The sequence below is a fragment of the Anabrus simplex genome, chromosome 2 (genome assembly GCF_040414725.1).
Source record: "Anabrus simplex isolate iqAnaSimp1 chromosome 2, ASM4041472v1, whole genome shotgun sequence".
NCBI classification, from domain to species: Eukaryota; Metazoa; Arthropoda; class Insecta; order Orthoptera; family Tettigoniidae; genus Anabrus; species Anabrus simplex.
Window position 1 is genome coordinate 644896779 of NC_090266.1, and position 24861 is coordinate 644921639.

Here is a 24861-nt window from a genome sequence, read left to right on the forward strand (position 1 = left end):
CTATCGCATGTTCTGCACACAATGAATTCCTAAAGTTCTAAGTGAGGAAATGAAACATCAGAGGGAAGACGTTGGCATTCATGCATTTGTTGTGCTATCAAGTGGAGGACAAAGCTTTTCTGTATGTCATTGTCACCACTAATATAACCTACAGTAGCTCCACTGTTAAGAACCAGAGACTCGACTTCGAAACCTACAACAGAAGTATCCGGGCTCGCCTGCCTCTAGAAAGCCTATGAACACCACCTGCCTGAAGAAGTGTTATTTTAACCAGTTTTCCGAAGAACGTCTCCATTGTTGGCTCTCGTTAGTGGTGATGTGAATATTATGAATGCAATTTACCACACATGTGTTATTTTCCCGAGGCCACTGATCTTCGATGTTAGGCCCCTTTAAACAACAACAATCATCATCATCATCATCATCATCATCATCATCATCATCATCATCTTCACAGTTCTTTTCTTAGTCTTACGTCAATAATTTTCGTCTTTTCCTGCCAGTCGTAAGGAATAATCCAGGAAGTAACGCAGACCATCTTAATCAAACGATTATGTAAGATGCCAATAGTATTATTTCTTTTTTTAATAGTGTAGGGGACTGTTGCGGTATGACTAAGGTCTATTGATGAGAAAACAGTGTCGTCAATTCATACCACATTGAACTCTCTGTAGAAAACTCTCCTAAATACCCTCTTGTTTATGACAAAGATTTGTCAATGAATATCTATACGGTGATAATATTCAGTAAAGAAGAGCGTAGCTGAGCATGTATCAGTATAATAAGTTCTAGTTATTGTTCACTTCTTGTGAGTGCATCTTTTGTTGTATAAGTAATAAATGCTTTACTTGTTGATTACTTCTGTTGGAATTAGTGCTTTCCGTAGTTGCAGTTTCAAGCCTCTGGTGAGGGTAAAGGCATGTTGGTGGATAGACATGTTAGAGGTTAACAAATACTGTGGAATTTACGAGTAATCCTTACTATGTTATTGTATTTCCTTCTTCGACAGTAAGAGAGAAATAATAGGAGTTCTCCTCCTGTATCAGTCTAACCTAGTCAGCGTTCGGTGAAAGACGTGCTGAGTGAGGTGCCGGTAGAGCCGGTGTGGAGTGCGACCGGTGAGTGGAAAAGTGAGACGGGAGGGAAGAGGAAGATGATTGGTGTGGATCAATATCGTGCAGCTATTGGAAGATGGCAGGGAAGATGGAAAACGGAAACAGTTAGAAATAAAGGAGGTAAAGTGAAACAAGAATGATGGGCGAGATGATACTGGTGGCAGCGGTGATTATGGTACTGTTAGCCATAGGAAGTGTGGAGGTGAACCCCGGCCCGACTTCCAGTGGCAACATGAACTGGGAAGACGTGGAGGTCATAAGAAGAGTGGTGAAAGAAGTGGTAGAAGAAGTATGTCCGTTTGAGCAGATTAAAAATATGATGAAAGAACAAATTAAGGAATTTGAACATATGAGGCGTTGGATACAGGGAAAAACAGACGAGACAATGAACAAAGTGGAAATCAACGAGAGAGAAATGATATCACTAAAGGCAAAAATAAAGGAGATGGAGGAAGAGGTGGTGAAGCTGAAAGCAGAAATTGAAGACAGCAACCGAGAACGCAGGAAGAAATGCTTATTTATATTTGGAGTGCCGGAAGACAAAGGGGAAGACAAAGTGCTGACAACCTACAAAGTTGTGGAAGTTATTGAGAAAATGATGAAAATTAACTTTAGTGAAGTTGATATTGATGATGTGGAAAGGATAGGTAAAAAACGGGGTGATAGGCCGATAAAGCTGAAGTTGTTTTCCACCCTGATGGCGGAAGTAGTGATAAGAGGCGCAGATAATATACGTAGCACAAAAAATTGGATTAAGAGAGACATGGGAAGAGAAGGGGTAAAGAATATAAACACGCTGAAAAAACATTTAGTCAGGGCTAAAATACAAGGGTTAAGAGCCTACATTAAGGGTCAACAACTAGTAGTACCCAATGGACTATGGACCAGAGTGTGGGCAGCGAAGAAATTACAGGAAATGGAAGAGAATAGGAAGGACTAAGGGGTAGTGGGGAAAAGAGTGGAAGAAACGCAAGTCAGAGACAGTAAAGTGGGTGAAGACGGACCTGGAGATAAAGAAAGAACCAAAGAAAATAAGACACTGGACCCAAGCTCGCAGCAAGAAGAAATTAACTTGACAGAAGAAGACATGAATGCTATTTACAAATCGATCGAAGAAGGAGCCAGAGAGGTAACAGCTGAGATGAGGAGGGAAATAAGGAAGGAAACCAGCGAGACCAGGACATTAATTAAGGAGCTGAGGATGTAGGCCTGTGGGAGAGAAGAAAGGAAGATACAGGAAGTGATTGTGGGGGCGGAAACACAAGATGTGACAAGAGCACACAAAGGAAGTGAAAATACGGCTGGGAGGCAGGAAGAAGAAGCAAGAGGTACCCTGGTGAAAGGGATAAGTTTAAGCCTAAGGGAGATATGGGGTGAGAAGAACAAATTGGACGAAGGCATAGTGACAAGAAGCAAAAAAGGCAATTTGCAGTAGAAAGTAAATTGGTGTACACATCAGAATAGCGGAGCTTGTGTGTTACTCGTAACTATGACAAGAGTGATTAAATAGTTAAATTCGTAGGCGGTAAAGTGTGCAGTGAATGAGGAAGAGAGTGATTGTACTGTAAGTTGGACAGGTGTTAAGGATAAAGCTAATATGTGGAGATGGTGGGTATATGAGCTGAGGGTCCAAGTTAATGGCGAGTGAATATGGTTTCAGTTAAGGTGGTGCTTTGTCTGGATTCTAAAGATAATAAATATAGTGAGACAATAGAGTTCAAATAGTGGTCAACAGTAACGAAACGTTAGGTGAAAAATTGCACACCGGCACTACAGTGGAGGAAATACGAAGCCAGGTTGGCAACTTAAGTAGAAAACCAGAGAGGTCAGTGTTCAAGAAAGAATATGCTGAGTGCGAACCCGACCGGAAGTGATATACTCTTTGTTTAAAGTGCAGATGCAAATCTGACAAAACATTGTACTCTACATAGCAATATGTTACCAGTTTAGCTTCTCATTACCATACTGACATACTGTCTTGTTTAAAGTGCAGATGCAAATCTGACACAACATCGTACTCTACATAGCAATATGTTACCAGTTTAATTTTCCATTGCCATACTGCCATACTGTCTTATACTAGGGACAACAGACCATTCTGCCTCGTTGCCATTTGATTATTATTATTTATATCAATATGGCCTTTCTTCCTTGCTTTGGTGTCAGATATGTTTATTTTACAGGAATTATTATATGTGTATGTTAGATTAAGCTGCCTAGGTTGGGCATTATTATTTTTCTCCTTAATAGATCAATAAGGCTTCAATGCTGTAGATCGGAGGAAAATAAAGGGATCTCATACTAATAAAGGCATCTCATACTCCTGTATTGTTCATTTCTAAAGAATAATCTTTCAATATGTCCCTTGTATTTCCAATTCCTTTATTTATCACCGGGAAAATAACAGGTAATACAAATTGCAATTAAAGGGAAAATGTGAATTTTTTTACAGACTCACCCTGTAGCAAGCCATACCATAAATTTCAATGATCGCCGAAGTGCTGAACATCGCTTGGCAACCAATAGAATACACCAGGAAATATACGAAACAACTAAAAGAGAGAAAGAATTGCAGTCAGCTGGAAGAATACAGACAATGTCAGAAGATACGTTAGATTCAAAGGTAAAGGACTTACACTTCCCTATAACTCTTTGAGATTTTTTTAATATGACACCTGGGTACAGTAGACAATTTAGTTGTTTATTAGTTTATTCAGTTTTAGACTGTGCTACTGGTGCTATTGTTTATTTTAAGTGTATGGAGTAACTGATGGACTGTGCTACTGGTGCTATTGTTTATTTTAAGTGTATGGAGTAACTGATGGACTGTGCTACTGGTGCTATTGCTTATTTTAAGTATGTGGAGTAACTGATGGACTGTGCTACTGGTGCTATTGTTTATTTTAAATGTATGGAGTAACTGATGTACTGTGCTACTGGTGCTATTGCTTATTTTAAGTATGTGGAGTAACTGATGGACTGTGCTACTGGTGCTATTGTTTGTTTTAAATATGTGGAGTAATTGATGGACTGTACTACTGGTGCTATTGTTTGTTTTAAACAAGTGGAGTAACCGATGGACTGTGCTACTGGTGCTATTGTTTCTTTTGAATATGTGGAGTAACTGATGGACTGTGCTCCTGGTGCTATTGTTTAAGTGTGTGGAGTAACCGATGGACTGTACTACTGGTGCTATTGTTTGTTTTGAATATATGGAGTAACTGATGGACTGTGCTACTGGTACTGTTGTTTGTTTTGAATATGTGGAGTAACCGATGGACTGTACTACTGGTGCTATTGTTTGTTTTAAATATGTGGAGTAACTGATGGTCTGTGCTGCTGGTGCTATTGTTTAAGTGTGTGGAGTAACCGATGGACTGTACTACTGGTGCTATTGTTTGTTTTAAATATGTGGAATAACCGATGGTCTGTGCTGCTGGTGCTATTGTTTGTTTTGAATATGTGGAGTAACTGATGGACTGTGCTACTGGTGCTATTGTTTGTTTTGAATATGTGGAGTAACTGATGGACTGTGCTGCTGGTGCTATTGTTTAAGTATGTGGAGTAACTGATGGACTGTGCTACTGGTGCTATTGTTTAAGTGTGTGGAGTAACCGATTGACTGTACTATTGTTTGTTTTAAATATGTGGAGTAACCGATGGTCTGTGCTGTTGGTGCTATTGTTTGTTTTGAATATGTGGAGTAACTGATGGACTGTGCTACTGGTGCTATTGTTTGTTTTGAATATGTGGAGTAACTGATGGACTGTGCTGCTGGTGCTATTGTTTAAGTATGTGGAGTAACTGATGGACTGTGCTACTGGTGCTATTGTTTGTTTTGAATATGTGGAGTAACTGATGGGCTGTGCTACTGGTACTATTGTTTGTTTTGAATATGTGGAGTAACTAATGGACTGTGCTACTGGTACTATTGTTTGTTTTGAATATGTGGAGTAACTGATGGACTGTGCTACTGGTGCTATTGTTTGTTTTGAATATGTGAAGTAACTGATGGACTGTGCTACTGGTACTATTGTTTGTTTTGAATATGTGGAGTAACTGATGGACTGTGCAACTGGTACTATTGTTTGTTTTGAATATGTGGAGTAACTGATGGACTGTGCTACTGGTGCTATTGTTTGTTTTAAATATACGTAGCAACTTGTGGACTGTACCACACATCCTCTTGCCCACTGATTTTATTGAAACAATATCTCTACTGAAATCAAGCAAATTGTGCTTCATTTGGGGTTCATTGACTGATTGCGTGGTTTCTTAATGTGTTTCATGTGTTTGATAGTGTTGTCTGTCGTGGCTAAGCTTTATTATGATACTGTTTCAATTACATTCTTCAGTTTGGCAGTGAACAAGACGGCAGCCATCCTGTTGATTGTGTAATTTCTCGTTGATGCTTTCCAAAGGAATATTTCGTTAGTTAGCACCACCTAGGTGATGTTTGCTTCAACTAGGGAACCGTTTCCATTTTTTTTAAATTTATACAAGTGTTACGTATTTCCATGGTTCAGTTATGAGCTCCGAGAAAGATGTTACACAGATGATGATATGTGTGGCTCCTCACAGCCTGAAAACCAGACTGCTTGTCCACACTGCGGAAACTTGGTTCCGAAATACGTAACCTCAAATAATACGATAAATGCAACTATGGAGGATGAAAGTAGTAAAAATTCACAAAGTATTGCCCCCACTAACCCGCTACCCAGCCGGTGAACACGAAGAATCCCGCTGTGGACCGTTCGTGTCAACAGCATAAAAATAAATTAGGGCATTTCAAGAAGAGGCAGGATTCGAAAGTTGGCAGGCAAATGACACAGGTATGCACAATAAATTAAACATTTATTAATATAAATCAAAATCAAGTCACATTCATGAAATTAGTCTGTTTTCTTGATGTAATTTATGTTCGGCTTATTTATAGTTCTTCCAAAACACTTAAGAATTTATACAAAATGATTATAAATGAATTTTATTTGATCTTCATGATGAGGATGGTGGAATTTTAACAAAACTGTAAAATCGAACAAATTTCTATTAGCCAAACGCTAACAAAGAATAAATGCGAATCAGAATTTCCACGCTCCAGCCAAAAAATTCACCCCCCTCTCAACTCTTCAAAATTAAGTCTAATCAAATCCTAGTATTTCAAAATTAACAAGTTTAGAGTCCAATTCTCTTCTATAAGATTGATGCACTTATTTATACAATTCTTCGACATCTACATGTCCTAGAACACTTCCACCTGGTTATCCCTACGCTTCTTGGCTAATTTCAACTGTGAATTGACATCCTAATTTTTGTCAATCCGAATGAATTAACTCTTTCACGAGTAACAGTTAAACTCATCGTTCAGATTACCCACCAGGTAATACGCATTCCTACCCTTATCATTTATGAGAATCCGATAATTAAATATTCGTACATTAACTTCATACTTCATAAAACTCAATTTCTCACAGACGAGGATAAGCTTTAGCTTCTTAACAGCTTACATAAAACCTTTTGCGATTCTTCATAGCTATGATATGAGCTAATTCACTAAGCACATTTAAATTCACTGCTATTTACATTGCTATGAATTACATACTTAACTGAGACACAATTTAATTAAAATATCAACACTAGCTATTTACAGGAAACTATCAAATGTATTCATTTGGTTATTTACTTCCTCTTAATTCATGAACTGGACTAATTTCCTTTGGCGTGGGATCGGAGAATTTAAATCATTCTAATAGACCTTTATAACATAAAATATCATGCTTTAACATCTTCGGAATTGGCAGTTATTTTACTGAATATATTAAATTTAATTCGGGAATCCTTTGGTTTCATTTCTTCCAGTAAGTCAAATATGAAATTTCTATCTCAATTTCACTAACATTTAATAAACTGAATTTAGATTCCACTCAAATATTAATTCCAGATACCTTTCCAAACGAATTCTTTTCCAACGATGTATAGTAATCAATCATAGCAGAACATGAAAAATCTGCCCAATACATATTGCAAAATTGGCAGAAATAAACCAAACTACAACAAACTACACTTCATTTACACACAGCCACATGTATACAAGGTACGCGATATTTAGGTGAAAATTTCACACGTGGTCGGGTTTCATTACATTTAAATTCAGGTTTAAATCTACGGCGGTTTCTGAAATAAGAAACTTAAATTTCCAAAATGATTCCATTAATGCCTCAAAGCTAACGGCTCACTGATCAGAATAGAAGATACCATTCAATTTACAAAGAAAATAAGCTCGTCGTTTGCAGCATGGATATTACCAAATTCACAACATTTATCACATTAGGGGGTTATTGTTACTGTTTGGGTGTGTATTTCATGATTATTATTATTATTATTATTATTATTATTATTATTATTATTATTATTATTATTGTTATTATCATCATCATTTTAGGAAGGCTCGGCTTGTGCCGGTAACATAATGGGCTGACTCGGCCTAAGCAAGGAGTCACCCTCTTGATTATGAAACTACAGGTACATATATGTACAAATATTTATAACAGAAATAATTACAACATATACATTTATACAATAAATACAAACAACTTCAGACTTCTTATGTCCCCGTTTTGGGAATCTGTTCTTCAGTATTACTGGAACTGTGGCCTGGATCTTCATGCTGTTTGGCGCGAGTCAGAGGAAAAGTCGTTCCTAGGAACTTCCTCACAATGTGGCAAGTGCTCAGGAGGGTGGCTTTCTGTAGTTCTACGTATGTGTGATGATGCAGGTTTAATGCGGCCAGAGAGCTGTGCAAGCATTTTGGAATAACATTATTATTATTATTATTATTATTATTATTATTATTATTATTATTATTATTATTATTATTATTATTATTATTATCACTCGTCACTTTACCGCAGCAAACACGTGCTCACATAAAAATATCTCCCTCATTTCACTACCTCAACATCAATTCAATAATTACCACTGTCACGGGTGAAACTATATTGCACAAGCTAACAAGAATTAGATTGAATCTCAGAGCACACTTCGCTGTAAATGAGAACTCTAAATAACTAGCAGCTTAATTAACACACAATCATCTCTATCACACATCTTAAGGTCTAGTGCGAATTAATGTATTATTATTATCATTTTAATTATAAACATTTAACCCTGAACTCAAAGAAAGATTCTGAAGGATCACCTAACACTTGTATAATCACGTCAGAAACTTGTGTATACATTTAGAAAAACCTTTAAATATGAAATACGCGATGTTTAAGACAGTATCAGAACATTTAACGTAGCAGACATTCATATTTAACATGCAATTATTATTCCAAACACAGAAATTAAACCTGAAAGAGACTGTAAATATACAAAGTCACTCAAATTCAAAGGATATTTCTACTTCTCACACACCATCAAAGAGTGAAGTTAAAAAGATATTCAAAATACCTTAAGTTAATAGGATTCTATATTAAAGAAGGATTTAATATTTAACACTACTGAAAAGTGAAAAGAAATATAATAAAGGTACTTCAGTTTGCTGCGGTGAATATGGATATCGCTGGCTGACAGTCGGGTTATGACGGTTTCCCCTTTGTCGGGCGGCTTAATTGTGGGTTTTAATGGTGGAACATTTTGGCGACGAAGTCCCGCGTTGGGTTTACCGAGGTAAATTTCACTGGTCTTCTTCCTGGTAGGTAATAAAGGTGCAGATCCCGATATTCCTCGTACACACACATTTTTATATCACTGCAGATTCTGAAATTTAAAAAGTACATTGGTATTCACTCGAACCAAATTATTGCTACAGTTCGACTCGAGAGCAATACGTAACTTTCAGAGGAAAGAAAATCCAAATCCGTATCTCTGACAAATTAAGCGTTTAGCAGAATTTTAGAGATGAAGATTAATAATCCCTTAATACACCAGCGGAAATTGAAAGTGTTACACCATGAAGTACCACTCCGATATTTATCAAACTTTGTGACCGAGCTCGATAGCCGCAGTCGCTTAGGTGCGGCCAGTATCCAGTATTCGGGAGATAGTAGGTTCGAACCCCACTGTCGGCAGCCCTGAAAATGGTTTTCCGTGGTTTCCCATTTTCACACCAGGCAAATGCTGGGGCTGTACTTTAATTAAGGCCACGGCCGCTTCCTTCCCACTCCTAGGCCTTTCCTGTCCCATCGTCGCCGTATGACCTATCTGTGTCGGTGCGACGAAAAACAACTAGTAAACTTTGTGGAGATGTTCATCACATAACAGATATTAAATTATTAAACATTCAGTCCATTCGGAACTGTCCATCCGCATCATCATCATCATCATCATCTGTATGAGGTTTGACCCCAATGGGCACGGGTACACTCTTGTATTCGATATGGCATGGAAGCAAACAGCCTCCGAATGTCATCTTGAGGGATTTCTTATCATACCTGAAACGCATGTTCTGTCAGTTAGTGAAGGTTACTGGCTGGAGTTTGGTATGACCGTATGTACCTTCTCATCGCATCGCAGACCTGCTGTATTGGTGACAAATCAGGGGACCGTGCAGGCCAGTCAAGGATCCGTACATTGCTCAAGGAGTTCCTGGTGTGAACTGCAGTGTGAGCTCTTGCATTATCTTGCTGGAATATGCCATGTGATACCCTCGTCATGAAATTTATGACAATAGGGTCTACCATTGTTTCCACATACAGGCGAGCATTTAGTCTCCCTTCAACAAGTCTCAAATCCATCCTGTTGTCATATCCAATTGCTCCCAACACCATGATTCCAGGAGTTGGAGAGGTATCCACCTCGATAATCGCTGCTTCATGTGACCTTCCACCATGGACATGTTCACGTCGATCTGACGGCTACAAACAGAAGCGAGATTCATCGCTGAACACCTCAGAATGCCACTCAATGTCCCAGTTGTCTCTGGCTCTACACCATGCAAGTCTCCGTTGTCTGTCATTTGGTGTCAGCTGTACACAACTCATGGCAACTGGAGATCTCAACCCAACTTCCAGTAATTTGTTCCCGACGGTTCGTACGTTTCAGCTGTTGTCATCCGTCTGCTCGTCAGAGCCAGCCGACGAATCCTATGGTCTTTTCTCGGTGTAGTCCTTCTGGAAGGACTAGTTCCTGCTCTTCGTGCCACACTGTTGTCCTGAGTCCACTTTGTCACTACTCGTTCCGCAGTCATTGCACTACAACCAACTGTCTGCGCAGTCTGTCGATACGATGCCCTCTTATCCTTCACGACAATGACTCGACGTTTGAAAAAGTCCGAAAGATGGCGATAAGCTGCCCATGCGCGTCCTCTAGGCATGCTGTGTTGCGATCTCTACATGAAAAGAGACAATAATATTAGACACACCCAACAGCCATCATGTACACACACCAGCCACCATTTTTAGGAATGGTGTTTCCCTGTACTAACAATTAGCTCGTATAAGGATGAAATCTTAATCAGCATACTTCACAGCCATGGAAATACTGCGTTACCGGTATCGGTTTGGTGGCATTCGGTCAAGGTGTCCATGTTGTAACACTTTCCATCTCCGCTAGTGTATAAACATTCCTGTCAGACTTCCAGGACACTAATAATTGCCTTGAATATGGACAGTTTCCACAGTACAATTCTCTTGACTTAACAATTTAACTTGTTGATGGTTTACTTCACTTTAGTAGGGTTGTTGAAATATTTTGATCACAAACCACTTGATAGTTCGAATAGAAAGGGGCTACTTCCCTCGACGGAATGAAAATAAGTTAAGTCCTGTCTCGGCGACATAAGTATCAAAATTGCGAGTAATTCTCGACGACAGAATAATAATGAATAATATTCTTTACTTGACGAAGCAACTTTCAAGGATTCATAATGTGAATGAGTGCAATAATTACGAGATTATTTCTCTCCTCGTATTTCACTGGTGGGATGAGATATCGACCAATCGTGGAATAATTCTTGGCCTAAAATTCTCCTTCATTGGTTCGAATCCTGGCTGTAGATTTTACTCGAAGGTAAAAAACGGTTCTAATTTCGTATACACATGCATAGCTAGCCACCTGACTTGAACTTGACCAATAGCGTTCATTGACGAACTTCTGCTTGCTACGAGTAATGCGAACGTGTTGAGGTCAAGCTTCAAGGTTACCTCTCTGACTAGCAACCAACTGACTAGATCGATTCAGTAACACAAATTTTATCTCGCCGAGCCTGAAATGAATAAAATATACCGTAATATACCCAAATATACGAGTACAGTATAACTGCAAATGCTACTGATGAAACACAGAGAATAAGTGATGAAATACGTTCCTTCCAGACGAAGTTTCCTGCTCTGTTGGAAGGAAAGCGTGATATTGATGGTTTCAATACAATGGATAATGAGTTTGTCTGTACTCTTTGTGAATTGGATAAGTCATTACCAGGGCCAACACACCCTGCTGTAAAATATGTATTAATGAGTAAACAGAGGAAGATTCATGCGGCTACTGATAGGAGGTTTGGTGAAAGTAGTAACCCAGGAAGACATTCAAAGAGAGACAGAAAAGAACGTAGAGAAAAGTATAATTATGATCTCACGCAATATCAATATTATAAACAGCGTAAAATATATGTGAATAACATTTTGCAGAGTGATAGTAGCCAGGTTAAATGTCAGATACCGACGCAAATTCTTGAAGAAGCATTTAAACAGAGATGGAGTATTGAAAACAATTCAGTGCTTGAATATTATGATTCTCCTTAACCTATTTCTCAACAAGCAGATGTAGATCAGATGTTTCAGCATTCGGTGGGGGATATTGGACGACTGTTACGAAGTATGATATCGGATACGTCCCCTGGACATGACCAACTACTAGTAAGAACATTAAAATTGGCTGAATGTTCTGAAGTAATTCTCTTTTTGATACAGATTATGCTCAAATGGAATATTGTTCCGGAGGCTTTCAGACAAGCACGCCCTGTTCTTATATACAAGGGGAAAGGAAACCCTAATGACCCAAGAAACTAACTGCTTATCTCAATATATTCGACAATTCGTTGCCTTGCAGAAAGGGATATTGATTCCAAATTAAGACTCAACGAAAATCAAAGAGGACTTTTTAAGTGAACCTGGAACGTATTAAATGTGTCATTAATTGATGGATGTTTGAAGAAAGCGAAATTGGGAGGTAGAAACCTTACAGTAGTGATGTTAGATATATGACAAATATTTGACTATGTGGGTCATAACAATCTAGACAAGTGCCTTGATGCTCAATCTCTACATATATGCCTTCGTGAATTTACTAAGAACCTAGCGAGAAGTAATTCTACCAAGTTCCACGTAAACAGTCAAGTATCTACATGTATTAACTTTAGTGGGAGAGTTTTCCAGGGATCACTTTTATCCCCAATCCTGTTCAACTTGTCAATAGATTTTATTCTAGAGGAATTGTCAGAGAGTGAAATCTTGAATAAATATGGTTTCTAAGTATCACCTGAAATGGACAATATAACCGTTGCAGCTTTTGCTGATGACATAGCGATCATATCTAAATTACTCGGAGATGCTCAAGAATTGCTGGGTATGGCCACATCCCTGTTGAATAACGTTGACATACAATTAAATATTGTCAAGTCATCTGGGATCAACATTAATAAAGGTAGGCTCATAGAAAAGGATGTAATACCAGATTCTGAATCTTCAATTAGAGGAATTAAATCTAATGAAACTATAAAATATCTGGGAGTTACATTGAGTTATTATATAAAATTTAGTCAGGATAAAATAATGATGGAACTTCGCAATGACTTCAAGGTTTTGGTGTCTTCTCCAATGTTACGCCCTGACCAGAAAATAAAATGTAGTCGATCGATACTTACGGTCAAAGCTTTTTTCTTTGCAATTGGCGACATTACATCAACTTTCACAATTATTGTTCTTCGAAGACATTGAGAAATTAAGCTTTTTTCTTTGCAAATGACGACATTACATCAACTTTCAGAATTGTTCTTTGAGGACATTGAGAAATTAATTCGAAGCTCTGCCAAACAATTTGTTTTTACTTGCTGATATTCCCTATAGTATACTGTATTGTAAAAGGAATGTTAGAGGTCTCGGATTAATTCGAACTACATGGGAAACATTTTTACAACACTTTAACATATGTATCTACTTAATTAAAGCAAATAATCCCTATGTCAATGTCCTCCGCCCACTTCAAGAGGAACTCCAAGTTTCGTGTAAACTCCTTAATCTTCCTCAACCTGAAGATTCGTCGAAAACATAAGTTAAGAAACTTCGTAAAGATCTAAGAACTCGCAAATTTGAAACTTGGAAGACATTACCTGGGTTGTTGAAGTCTTTGCAGATGTATCTGACTCTAACAAGTGGATTTCTAACAAAGCTGGATTATTCACATCTAAATCGATCACCTGCCTTAAAATAAACGTAAACGTGGCGGCTGTACAGACCATTCAAGGCAGATCCTTAGACGGTACACGACACAGACACTACACCGAGAACGAATCACTTGGACATGTCTTAGCATTCTGTGATAGAAGGGCATTACTATGTAATTCACGCCATCACATGGTGAAGTCTAAGATCACTAATGCTTTGCGACAGAAAACATGCTAACATCTCTAGGCATGGCATAGTTGACCCTTCTATCCGATTCGAGGTTGGTCTTCAAGAAGTTGAGGAGGTGGATAAAAAAAGAAAAAGCTATATATATGAACCAACTGTTAATTATTTATAAAACAGATATAAGCTCAAATGGGTTGGTGTAATAGGCCTACTGATAGGAGTGCGAGGGGCTATACCTTGTTCTTTAGGAATTTCGAAAAAATATCACATTCAATTTTCCGCAAGAGTTGAGATAGTCACCATAGTCCTAAAGAAGAGTTGTCAAATTCCGAATAACCGTCTTAATCTATACCTCTAGGTGTTGCTTTAAATGTTATATCACATTATTATATTTTAATGTTGTTGTTATTATAATTGTCATGTTTATTATTATTATTATTATTATTATTATTATTATTATTATTATTAATATTACTATTATTATTATTATCATGTGGATGTACTGAGTCCTTTGGGGCTACCTCCATTGAGAGGCAGTTTTATGAAAAATAAAAATAACAAGGCTTTTCTTTTAACTTCAGGTTACAAGATACACTGATCTAGCAGAATATGCCATTGAAGAAAAGGATCGCAAGCTGAGGAAGTCAGTTTCCTCTTCCAATCTCCCACGGTCAGTTTCACTGGATAATAGTAGACCAACAGCTTCACAGTGTCATTCTTACAACCATAATTCATCCACCCCAACTAACACTTACCGCACCCAAATGTATATAGCAACGGTTTCTCCAGTCATATCAGTTGATCCAAAGAAACCTCTTCCACCTATGAGCAAAAAAGGAATGATGCAAAAATTCTTAAAATCACATGGTAACGTGAATGGTCGGTCTCTGGCAGGACGAACTGATACTCCTACCCAAGGAATTCCTGAAGATGAAGTTGACCAAATTCCAATCGGTACGCCATCGGTGGTCGATTGGAAAGGAGACGTGACATCGAACTTTCAAGATCAGGTATGTATTTTTGAGTTTTATTGTAATAAGGAGGATATTTCAGTATACATTTATTGTGTATGTTGTGTATATCTTGTGTGTAGCCATCAGCGTTCGTCTCTTGAGCAGCTCCTGTACTTCCTCTATCTTGCTGTTAGAGAGAGGGTCAACAAGTAGAATACATAGTCAAAGTTACAGTATGTGATCGCAAACGAGCTGTTGAACATAATGCTGATTATTTCTATAATGCTCATCAATTCTTGCATAAATGGTATTCAAGCTGTTAGGGCATATTTGTAAACAATACCTAATACACTGTGACATCTAGAAGTCTCACCCTTGAATTGAATTTTGATGTTGTCCAAGAAGTTTAAATTAAAGGGAATGTGAAAGAGCTTGGGAATAAAATTTCTGTTGAAGAATTTCAAAGAATGATAAATAAATTACATTGTCATATTGAAGCAGATTTACATTGAATAAAGGCAGAAATGTGGTATTATGGTGGAAGGAAATCTTTCAGCAGTCGTGATGAAAAATCACGATAAGGTTGTTGAGACCACAATAATTATTCAGCTACCTTACTGATTAATAATTATATGAAATACTATAAAACGATAAATTTTGTAAAGACGCTAATGCCCAGTTTTGCGAGACTTTACATGCAGCGCGCAGTTTCCCACATACACAATACCTGTTCCTGGTCTGTTTATGCCCCTCCTATTTATACGTGTTCTTCGTATCTATGCTCGTTTTACAGGTTTATTCGAGGTAACCATAATTGATTAATAGTGGTGCTCACGATTCCTGCTGTTTCTAACCCATAACCATATGTCTTGTTTGTCTTACCCCGGTTAAGAGAGAGGGATCAATGTATTTCAGAATTTTAGTAAAACTGTCGGGATGCACAAAATTAGGTCATAAGAGGCTGGTGAACCACTCGGTATATATAACCGAAAATAATTTTTCATATATTGTAGGCTGGGTTATGCATTTAAATTTAATCATGTGTATATAACTCATGTATTATACGTTACATTTATTGTATTCTCAACAACCGTATCTTGATTTTTCACCACGACTGCCGAAAGCGACATACACTTGATGTATTCAAAGACTTTCAAGAAATGTCTGGTTTGTATGGATTTCTTATGATCCTTTATTTTTCCTCCAGATCTACATTATATGTATATGATCCATTAATGGAGAAAAAATAACAAGTCTGACCTAAACCAGCTCACAAAAATAAAAGGAAAATAATACCACCAGATAGGCAGACATATGAACAAAGCCAGAAATAATAATTATTATTATTATTATTAAATGGTAATGCGGCAAAATAAACACTGTCGTATGGCCCAGGATCAACACTTATTGGTGGTCCATTTGCCATGGCAGAAGGCAGTATGAATAAGAAACTAAAATAATAACATGTACTGTGTAGAATACAATAATATCGGCAGACGGCTTAAACAAACTGCATATCACTTCCGGCTGGTCTCGCAACTCAGCACAATCCATCCTGAACACTGACCTCTATGCTGCTCGACTTAAGTTGCAAACCCAGATTTTGCGTTACATCCCTTTTCATCCGCCAGCCTTAACTCATCACAATTTTTACAGCCACTCTACTACCTTATTCACTAACAATTGACTTAGTCCATTAGATCATATACCAGCCATCTCCACCCATTAACTTAATCACGAAACGTCGTTATTATTTACAAACTCACCAAACATACCATCGTATCATTGAATCACAATCATCCTGAAACCACTTGTATACAGCAACCATAATATCTCTACTATAGTCACATAAGCCTCTCACCATATTAAATTATGCCACTACATTTTACCATCTCACTATATTAAATTATGCCATCACATTTTACCAATAACCTTTATGCTTATTACCTAACCGTTGTTTACAATCACTCTCTTCCTTACTTACTAACCAAATACCCACCTCACCTTAATTACAGCCTTCCAATACCATCTAAATTCACTACCTCTCCTCTCATTCCAGTATAGTAACTCTGATCACTCTATTGCATTTTCGATACGCTTGACACCAACCAAGCTCATTATACATTTAAATACAATGATAGCAATTAATGTACACACTTCACCACCTACCAATTTAACGACTTAATCAATCTTATCTGAACTACAAATAACACACACTCAACACATTAACTTAATCACGAAACCACTATCATCATGTACTTAAACGATTTACTACTGCTGCTTGTTTTTTTACTTCTTGCTACTACGCCTCTGTCCGATTTACCCTTCTTACCCCACATCTCCTTTAGGCTCAAGCTTCTCCCTTTATCCAAGGTACCTCTTGCTTCTTCTTCATCCCTCAAAGCAGTATTTTCACTTCAATTATGGGCACTTGCCATTTATTGTGCCCGCCCCACATTCACTTCCAGTATCTTCCTTTCTTCTCTCACCCTGTCCTCCATCCTCAGCTCCTTAACTATTGCCTTGGTCTCCCTCCTCATCTCATTTGCTGCTTCCCTGGCTCCTTCTACGATCACTTTGAAGATAGTATGCGCACCCTCCTCTGCCCTGCTAATTTTTTCTTGCTGCAAGCTCTGTTCATATGCTTTCAGATTCGTCAATGTCCAATTTTGGGACCAATATCCGTGGCTCACCACCAGTATCTGGCCCCCAATAAACGCTCTCAACCCCTGCAATTTTGCCCTCACTAAATGTTTCTTCAAAATTTTGAAATTCATAATCCCCTCTCTTCCCAAATCCCTCGTAATCCCAATTTTCTCACTCCGTAGATTACCAGCATTCCTTATCACTATACCTGCCATCAATGAAGATAGCTGCGACACTTTTATGGGTCTGCGCCCTCCCACCTTACCTACCCTCTCCACATTATCTATGTCGACCTCGCTAAAGTTGATCTTCATTTTCTGTTATATGGCATCCACCACTTTGTAGATAATGTCTAGTTTCGTTTCTGCCCTGTTTTTCTCCAACCCATAAATAAATATGGATTTCTTCTTGCGGCCCCGATTGCAGACTGCTATTTCTTTGTTCCAGTATAGCACCTCCTCTTCTATATTTTTTATTCTTTCCTTAAGTGACACCAGTTCTCTCTCGCTGTCCTCCATCTTTGCCTTAGTGTCTCTCGTGTATTCCTGAATCCACTGTCTCGTCTTTTCGTGCTCCTGGACTTGCTCCTGTAGCAATTTCTTTAGCTGCTCAAACGGGCATAACTCCTCCATTACCTCCTTTACGACCTTCCTCATAATTTCAATGTCTTCCCAACTCATGTTGCTACTACTCTGCGGCCCCGGATTTACCTCCACTCCTCCAATAACCAGCAGCACAGTAACCACCATTGCCGCAAGAAGCATCTTCTCCTTCACTGCCATCTCTATCTTATATTCTTTTTTATTATTCGTTCCCATCCTCATTGTTCCCTGCAACATCCCGATAGTGACCCTGTACTGCTCAATACCGATCATCTTCCGAGCTTTCTCCACACACTCCACTTGACCCGACCACTCCTCCACTCTTTCACCACTCCACTCAGCTGGCACACACCACACGACACGTCTGACCCCCTTGCTGCTTTAAGCTAGACTGTGATGTCTGGTTATATATACAGTATATGCCTGACAAAAAAGTTAAGTACCCAGAAGGAGTGGTCCAATATTATCCCATTTCGGTATACATGCATACCATTGATATGTGAGTAAATTATTATATTTACAAGAATCTGTAATGTGTGTAGAACGCCTACCAGAGTGCATTCTGATGGCACCGTCCTGTTGTTGACAAGTTGTTACCAGTCAACTGCTGTAAGTCAGACAGTTAAGCAAGACGTGCAGAGACGACTATGTACAGTAAGAAGCACCCGCGATGCCTCTCAGGTGAGTTAGACAGCATTTCCACCAACTGACAGCATTTGACAGAGACCGCATTGTGGGACTACATGAGGCTGGTTGGTCTTGTCGTGCAATTGCCAGGCATGTGGGATATTCAGTTGTCACAGAGACCCGATGTTGGAGTCAATGGTTACATGAGGGCATCCAGTCACGTCGTGCAGGTTCGGGTCGATCAATAAACACCAGCCCGAGGGTGCCAAGTATTGCGGTATCCCGCCATCCGCGAACATGTACTGGAGACTCTACAACATCCTGTAAGTTCCCGCACAGTGTCTCGACGACTCGCATCCGCCGGATTGGGGTCCTACCGCACCATGCGTCGGTTGCCATTGACACCAGAACACCAACGCCTGCGTTTGAAGTGTTGCCTTTCCCGGGAAGCATGGACAGAGGACGATCATCGTCTGCGGGTTGGGCGACGTCGAAGGCAGAGTGCAGATCTTGCCTATATTGTGGAAGGACACACAGGCGTAGTCCCTGGTATCATGGGGTTGGGAGCCATAGGATATGCGTTCAGGTCACCTCTAATAGTGCTTCGGCATACTTTGACAGCACAGTGATACGTCACAGACATTCTGCGTCCACACGTCCTACCCCTTATGGAACAGCACCCTGGGACAGTGCTTCAACAAGATAATGCACGTCCATACACAACACGTGTGTCTATCGACTGTCTAGTATATGTTGAGGTCCTCCCGTGGCCAGCAACATCCCCGGACCTCTCCGTCATTGAACACATGTGGGATGACATTGGAATGGGACTCAGTCCCAGTACCAACCTGTGGAATCTGGAGGGACAGCTGCGACAACTGTGGACGAACTTGCGTCAGGAGATGATCCAAAGGCTGTTTGAGAGCATTCCGAATTGCATAAATTGCTGTCAGGAATGTGGGGATGGTACGACACCCTAATGACCTGGCGCCAACATTCCACCTGTAACTGCAGACGGCCTTGTCTCTTTCATCCCATATTATAATCATTTCAACAAAGACACATGGTCTTTTAGAATATGTAGTTTCATTCACTTTCAACCACTCCATCCGGGTGCTTAATTTTTTGTCAGGCAATGTATATTTCTAGAGGGAAGTTAGGTTAAGGTTACACCATGTTTATCACTTTAAAGACCTGTCCGCGTTTTCCAAGTTTCACAGGAGAACTCCGTTTGTGTTATTATATTTAACTATATCGCTGTAAATACGTCCATTAGGCGACCTGACAAGACTATTATGTACGAACATAAAGTGTGCTACTCGCGTTGAGGTTAAGATTATTGCGGACGGTAAACAGTATTTTTAAGTATGATGTGTGACGACTTGGAAAGTAGGTTCACGAAACAGGACAACGAGAAGAGGAATAACCACCAGGAGCCCAGGGAGAGCTGGATACAGCGAAGGAATCTGTTCCGCGTGGAGGGGAGAAGGTTTCCGGTGTGGCACCAACGACCCCCAATCATGGAGCAATCCCGTCATGACGAGGAGGAGACTGAACCCACCGAACCGAAGGAAGATCTGGACCCAGGAGTCACGGCGGATGAAAACGCCAAACCGACTCATAGTTTGTATCCTAGGAAGTGTAGACGAGAACCGAAAAATTGTTTTAGTAATAGGGATACCTGACACTAGTTAGAATATATGTATAACTGTAGACAATACTTTATGTACTATGGGATACATTTCCTTACAATTGGCTTAAGGTCGCACCGGCACCGATAGGTCTTATGGCGCCGATGGGATAGGAAAGGCCTAGGAGTGGGAAGGAAGCGACCGTGGTCTTAATTAAGGCATAGCCTCAGCATTTGCCTGGTGTGAAAATGGGAACTAAAAAAACTATCTTCAGGGCTGCTGACAGTGGGTTCGAACCCACTATCTCCCGGATGCAAGCCCAAAGCTGCGCACCCCTAACAGCACGGCCAACTCGCCCGACACTTTAGGATAGGTTATGTATTCACGTTTAATAGTGTGTGTCTATATACATGTCATGTATTATAGGTTACGTACAGTTATTTGTTGTAAACAACCCTTGGTGTATTCGAAGTAATTCAGGAAACTTCTGGTTATAATACTCAAGGGAAGTTAGGTTACATCACGTTTATCACAGTTCATGTTTTATAACTTGCTCAGCAAAACCCCCTATGATGTACGTATTAATGTAGGTGAGCTCTGGAATCTTCATGAACCAAGGACAGGTTACATAATATTGCAGATATCTGTAGATGTGTCGTAGTGACAAACTTGTTTCAAGAAAGTTCTAGAACAGGAATTTACTAGGGCTTTCCGATGTTATTATAGAATCTTCCAAGTATCTTGTAGTAATATTGTTACGCAAGAAATCAGAATTGTCTAGAATCCTACCCAGTATATATAATGAAGCTTTCATTCAAAAGCACCTTCGGCCATGAAAGATGACATGAAGAAAAATTGAAAAATTAACTCACAAGCAAAATATGTCAAGAATTTTTTATCTTACCAGTAACTTTACTAAACACTCGTTGAACAATTGTCATAATCGCGAAAATTCCCTTCCAATACGTGTCTCTAATGTATCTCTATCTTCTTCTTGGACGATCGTCACTCCTCTGACAAGGCGCCTCTCTCAGGACATCGACTACATCAGCGTTGTTATTCTTCGTCTGCCTAGTGCTTCTATCCATGGTCATCATCTTCTGCACATCCTTCGGCTTTCACCTGGTGGCGGGAATATGTAACTTTCCCCCAAATGTTTACATGCTACTTCATTTATATTTGTCGTCGACTTCTGCCATATTACCATCACCTCGCACCACTGCCTGTCATATTACTGAACGCCGCATGCCTCTGTCTCTTCGCTCACCACGTCATCGTCACGTCACGAATATGTCATTTTCTGTCGACTTTCTCGAATCTCTTCGTATGTCTCCAAAACCTTCCACATGCCCTATACATACTGAGACTTCTGTCCCTTCCTCAGTCAAATCAGGGCAGTGGCGTGTGTAGAGGGCTCAACATCTCGCCGTGCTGCGTGCTGGTCTCGCCTTATTATCATTCTGCACTCAGGACTTTTTATTTAGAGACACTTGGTGAGCAAAGACATTTCATTATTTGTTGGGACTTAGTTTCGCCAGAACCTTTCTGGATCTGGCGCTTCTCGCCTCTGCTACTACTACTAAAATGTTTGCATTCCGCCCCTGAAGGGGGAGGCGGGCCTCTTAGAAGGCGACGCCATCTCTCAGGCTGGGAGATTTGTTACGGTGAAGGATATGCTGGCAGAAGGTGAGGGGGTTGGCAGCGTCATCTACTGTATACTAGGAACTGTCCCGGCATTCACCTTAGTGCAGGAGAATGGAAAGCCATTGAAAACCATTCTCAGGACAGCCGACGGTTGGGGACAGCCGACGGTTGGAGCCAGCCGTGAGGTCTAGCCCTGACCCATCTCCCAAATGGAGAGGAGTAAAGCCTAGAGCCTTGGCTACCCCTCCTCTGCTCGGGTGGCCGATCAGAGTGCAGAGCTGTTGGACCACGGACCAGCAGTGGCCAGTTATGGGCCGAGACCCACTCTGCATCTACCCATGTTCTCGCCTCAAATCAATCATTCCTGCCTCCCATTGGGACTGCAGGTGGCCACTGCTGAACTATTAGCTCTTAGGCCGAAAGCAATTTATTAATTATAGAGAAGAAAACGGAATGATTGATGTACGTGTCGTACATACGTGAAGGAAGAGGAATGGAGTTGGCGCAGGGCAACCGGAACCACCCAACGCGGGCTCCAGTGTGTGTCCGCATCACACCCGCCCTATTAACCCCCCGCTATCCCCCATTTATTGATTCAGTCTGGAGGATTGAGATTTGGCTAGTATGGGGATGTTCAAGTTGCACCACCCCTTTTTTTGCCATGAACTGTTTGACGATATTGGCTGTGTGTGGGCGAGCGTTGTCATGGACAAAAACCATGAACTTTGTTGTGCGTACTGGGGTCGTGCCCTGTGTAGACGTTTCATGAAACGGCTCAAAATTTCAATGTGTCGTGCAGTATTCAACGTCGCTCCCTCGGGTAGAAATTCCTTGTGGGTAATGCCTTGACTATCGAAAAAGGTGATGAGCATCGTTTTGATGCGTGACTTTTCGGCCCTGACCTTTTTCCGACGAGGAGATCCCGGAGAACGCCATTCCATGCTTTGCCGTTTTGTTTCAGGGTCGTACCTTAGACATCAGGTTCCATTCTCTGTGACAATACAGTTCACGAAATTTTGTGTCGCATCAGCCGTTTCGACAAAATCCTGGGAAGCCTCTAAACGTGCCTGCTTCTGATCTTCCGTCAAGTGATGTGGCACAAGACGAGAACACGTTTTCATCTTCCCTAACTTCTGGGTAACGATTCGTCGCACGGATTCACTGTTAATCTGCAGTTCATCAGCTATCATGTGCACAGTTAATCGCCGATCTTTCGTGATTAATGTCCTCACCTTCTCAATGTTCTCGTCACTGACGGCGGTCGCCGGTCTTCCGCTACAGGGATTGTCAGAAACTCTTTCCCGGCCTCGTCGGAAACGGGTGAACCTTCGTACACACACTTCAAGGACAGTGCTTGATCTTCATAAACACGTACCAGCATCGCATGCGTTTCTTTCAGTGTCTTGCAAAGCTTAAATCAAAACTGTACATTGATCTTTTGGTCGTTCATGTTCCTGTTCGCAGTTCAGAACCAACCCACTAATCACACACTGTGGCAAACAGGTCTTACACGGCTCACACAAGATGCTCAACTGAACAACGCTGGAATCAGGTGGTGAAAACCTGCTGCTACGCAGGTACAGCGTTGTTGTCGCCAGTGTTGCCGTTCTGACTTCATTCACCGAACTTTATTGTCACAGTTTGTAATAACAAAAATAGTGAGAGAGACGTTTAAATAAGAATAAAATAAGTGCAATAAGATAATAAGGATAGTGAGAATACCAGGTGAGTACACTGAAAATGTTTGAATTAGACGAAAATAGAATATGCTGTTAATTTACAAGAACGATGGATGTTAACAGAAACAATTAGAAATGAGCACAACTAACAATATGGGCAATGAATGTGAAGGCGATGGCAAGTTAGTGCCCTGAGAACTCAGTTATTCAGCTTTTAGGGTATGCACCACTGCTACCAGGAACATCGCAACGTGAAGATTGTGAAGGAAAACGAAGTGATGTAGGAGCAGTGGGGAAAGGAGGAGGAAGCTACGTGATTGGAGGGGGAAAGGAGTGGTAAGTTCCAATGATGCGATGGTTATTTGAAATGTTGGTAGCAAGAGAGGAAAGGGCGTGGGCTTCAAGGATAGATGAATTATGGATAGTTTGACCGGTTCTAAGGTGTTTCGAACGGAGATTGTGAATATGTGTTCAAATACTAGGAAAGGAATAGATGGGGAGGAAGTTGGCAGACGGGGTATCGAGCGGTAAGTGATAGGCTAATGGTGGCCAGGAATGTCGCACCTGTGCAGCACACTGTTATGCTGTGCGATGAGCTGACCTCATGTTTGCACACTACGTTACCACCCCTCCGGAACTGTCCGACTCGACTAGCCATTCGGGAGGGGAGTACTACTCTCCCTCCCCACCGATTAACAACAGTACGACACCTCTACTTTCTTCGTGATGTACAGGCCGTACTGTAGCGGGCGCGGGAAAGCTATCAGCTGATCGTTAGGGTGGACGTTTAGCACATAAGTTAGTCGAGTTACATGTGAATTCTTCGCTGTTTTCTCGAATTTTTTATCGTTGGCTGCATGTTTACTCAGATATATATGAGATGGATCGTCATCGACTGCATTATTCAGTGAAAAGTCCTTAGTTACTGAAGGAGACTTACTTCGAGCGTGTATTTATGTGAAGCTGTATGTTAATTAGACCGCTCTTCAGAGTTTTAATTTCGTACTTATTTGTGTAATATTGTATCCGTAGTATTAAATTAATTGTGTTAGTTCATTCAGTGTTTTATTATCAACCACGATGTGTATATAATTATAGGTTTTCAGCGAGATAAATCATCATGCCTAAGAGTTGTGTGCCTGGCTGTAAAGCGAATTATAAACGTGGAGAGAACACTCCAGTATTTGTGTTTCCATCTGATGAAGAAAGAGTTAGGTTATGGAAGAAGGCTATTCCTAGGGGGAATGTAATAGTTAATTACAACACAGTTTTGTGTATCAACCCTTTCCTGAAGATCAAATCCTGAGGGAAATAAGAGTGTCTCATCCTGACGCCTTTTTTGAATACGCTGTATTCGAAAATTCAACTCCAATATATGATTTTTCGAAATGTATT

The 24861-nt window shown here is 40.2% G+C and overlaps 1 protein-coding gene across 2 annotated transcripts in view; it reads left to right on the plus strand.

The window, feature by feature from the left end:
* The window catches only part of LOC136862988 (uncharacterized), a 230216-nt gene that overhangs the window by 114325 nt on the left and 91030 nt on the right, over nt 1-24861 (plus strand). For both annotated transcript variants that reach the window (XM_067139290.2, XM_067139292.2), the window contains exons 5-6: nt 3568-3738; nt 14266-14694. In XM_067139290.2, the coding sequence (XP_066995391.2) occupies nt 3568-3738; nt 14266-14694 (600 nt within the window). The remainder of the gene's footprint in view (nt 1-3567; nt 3739-14265; nt 14695-24861) is intronic.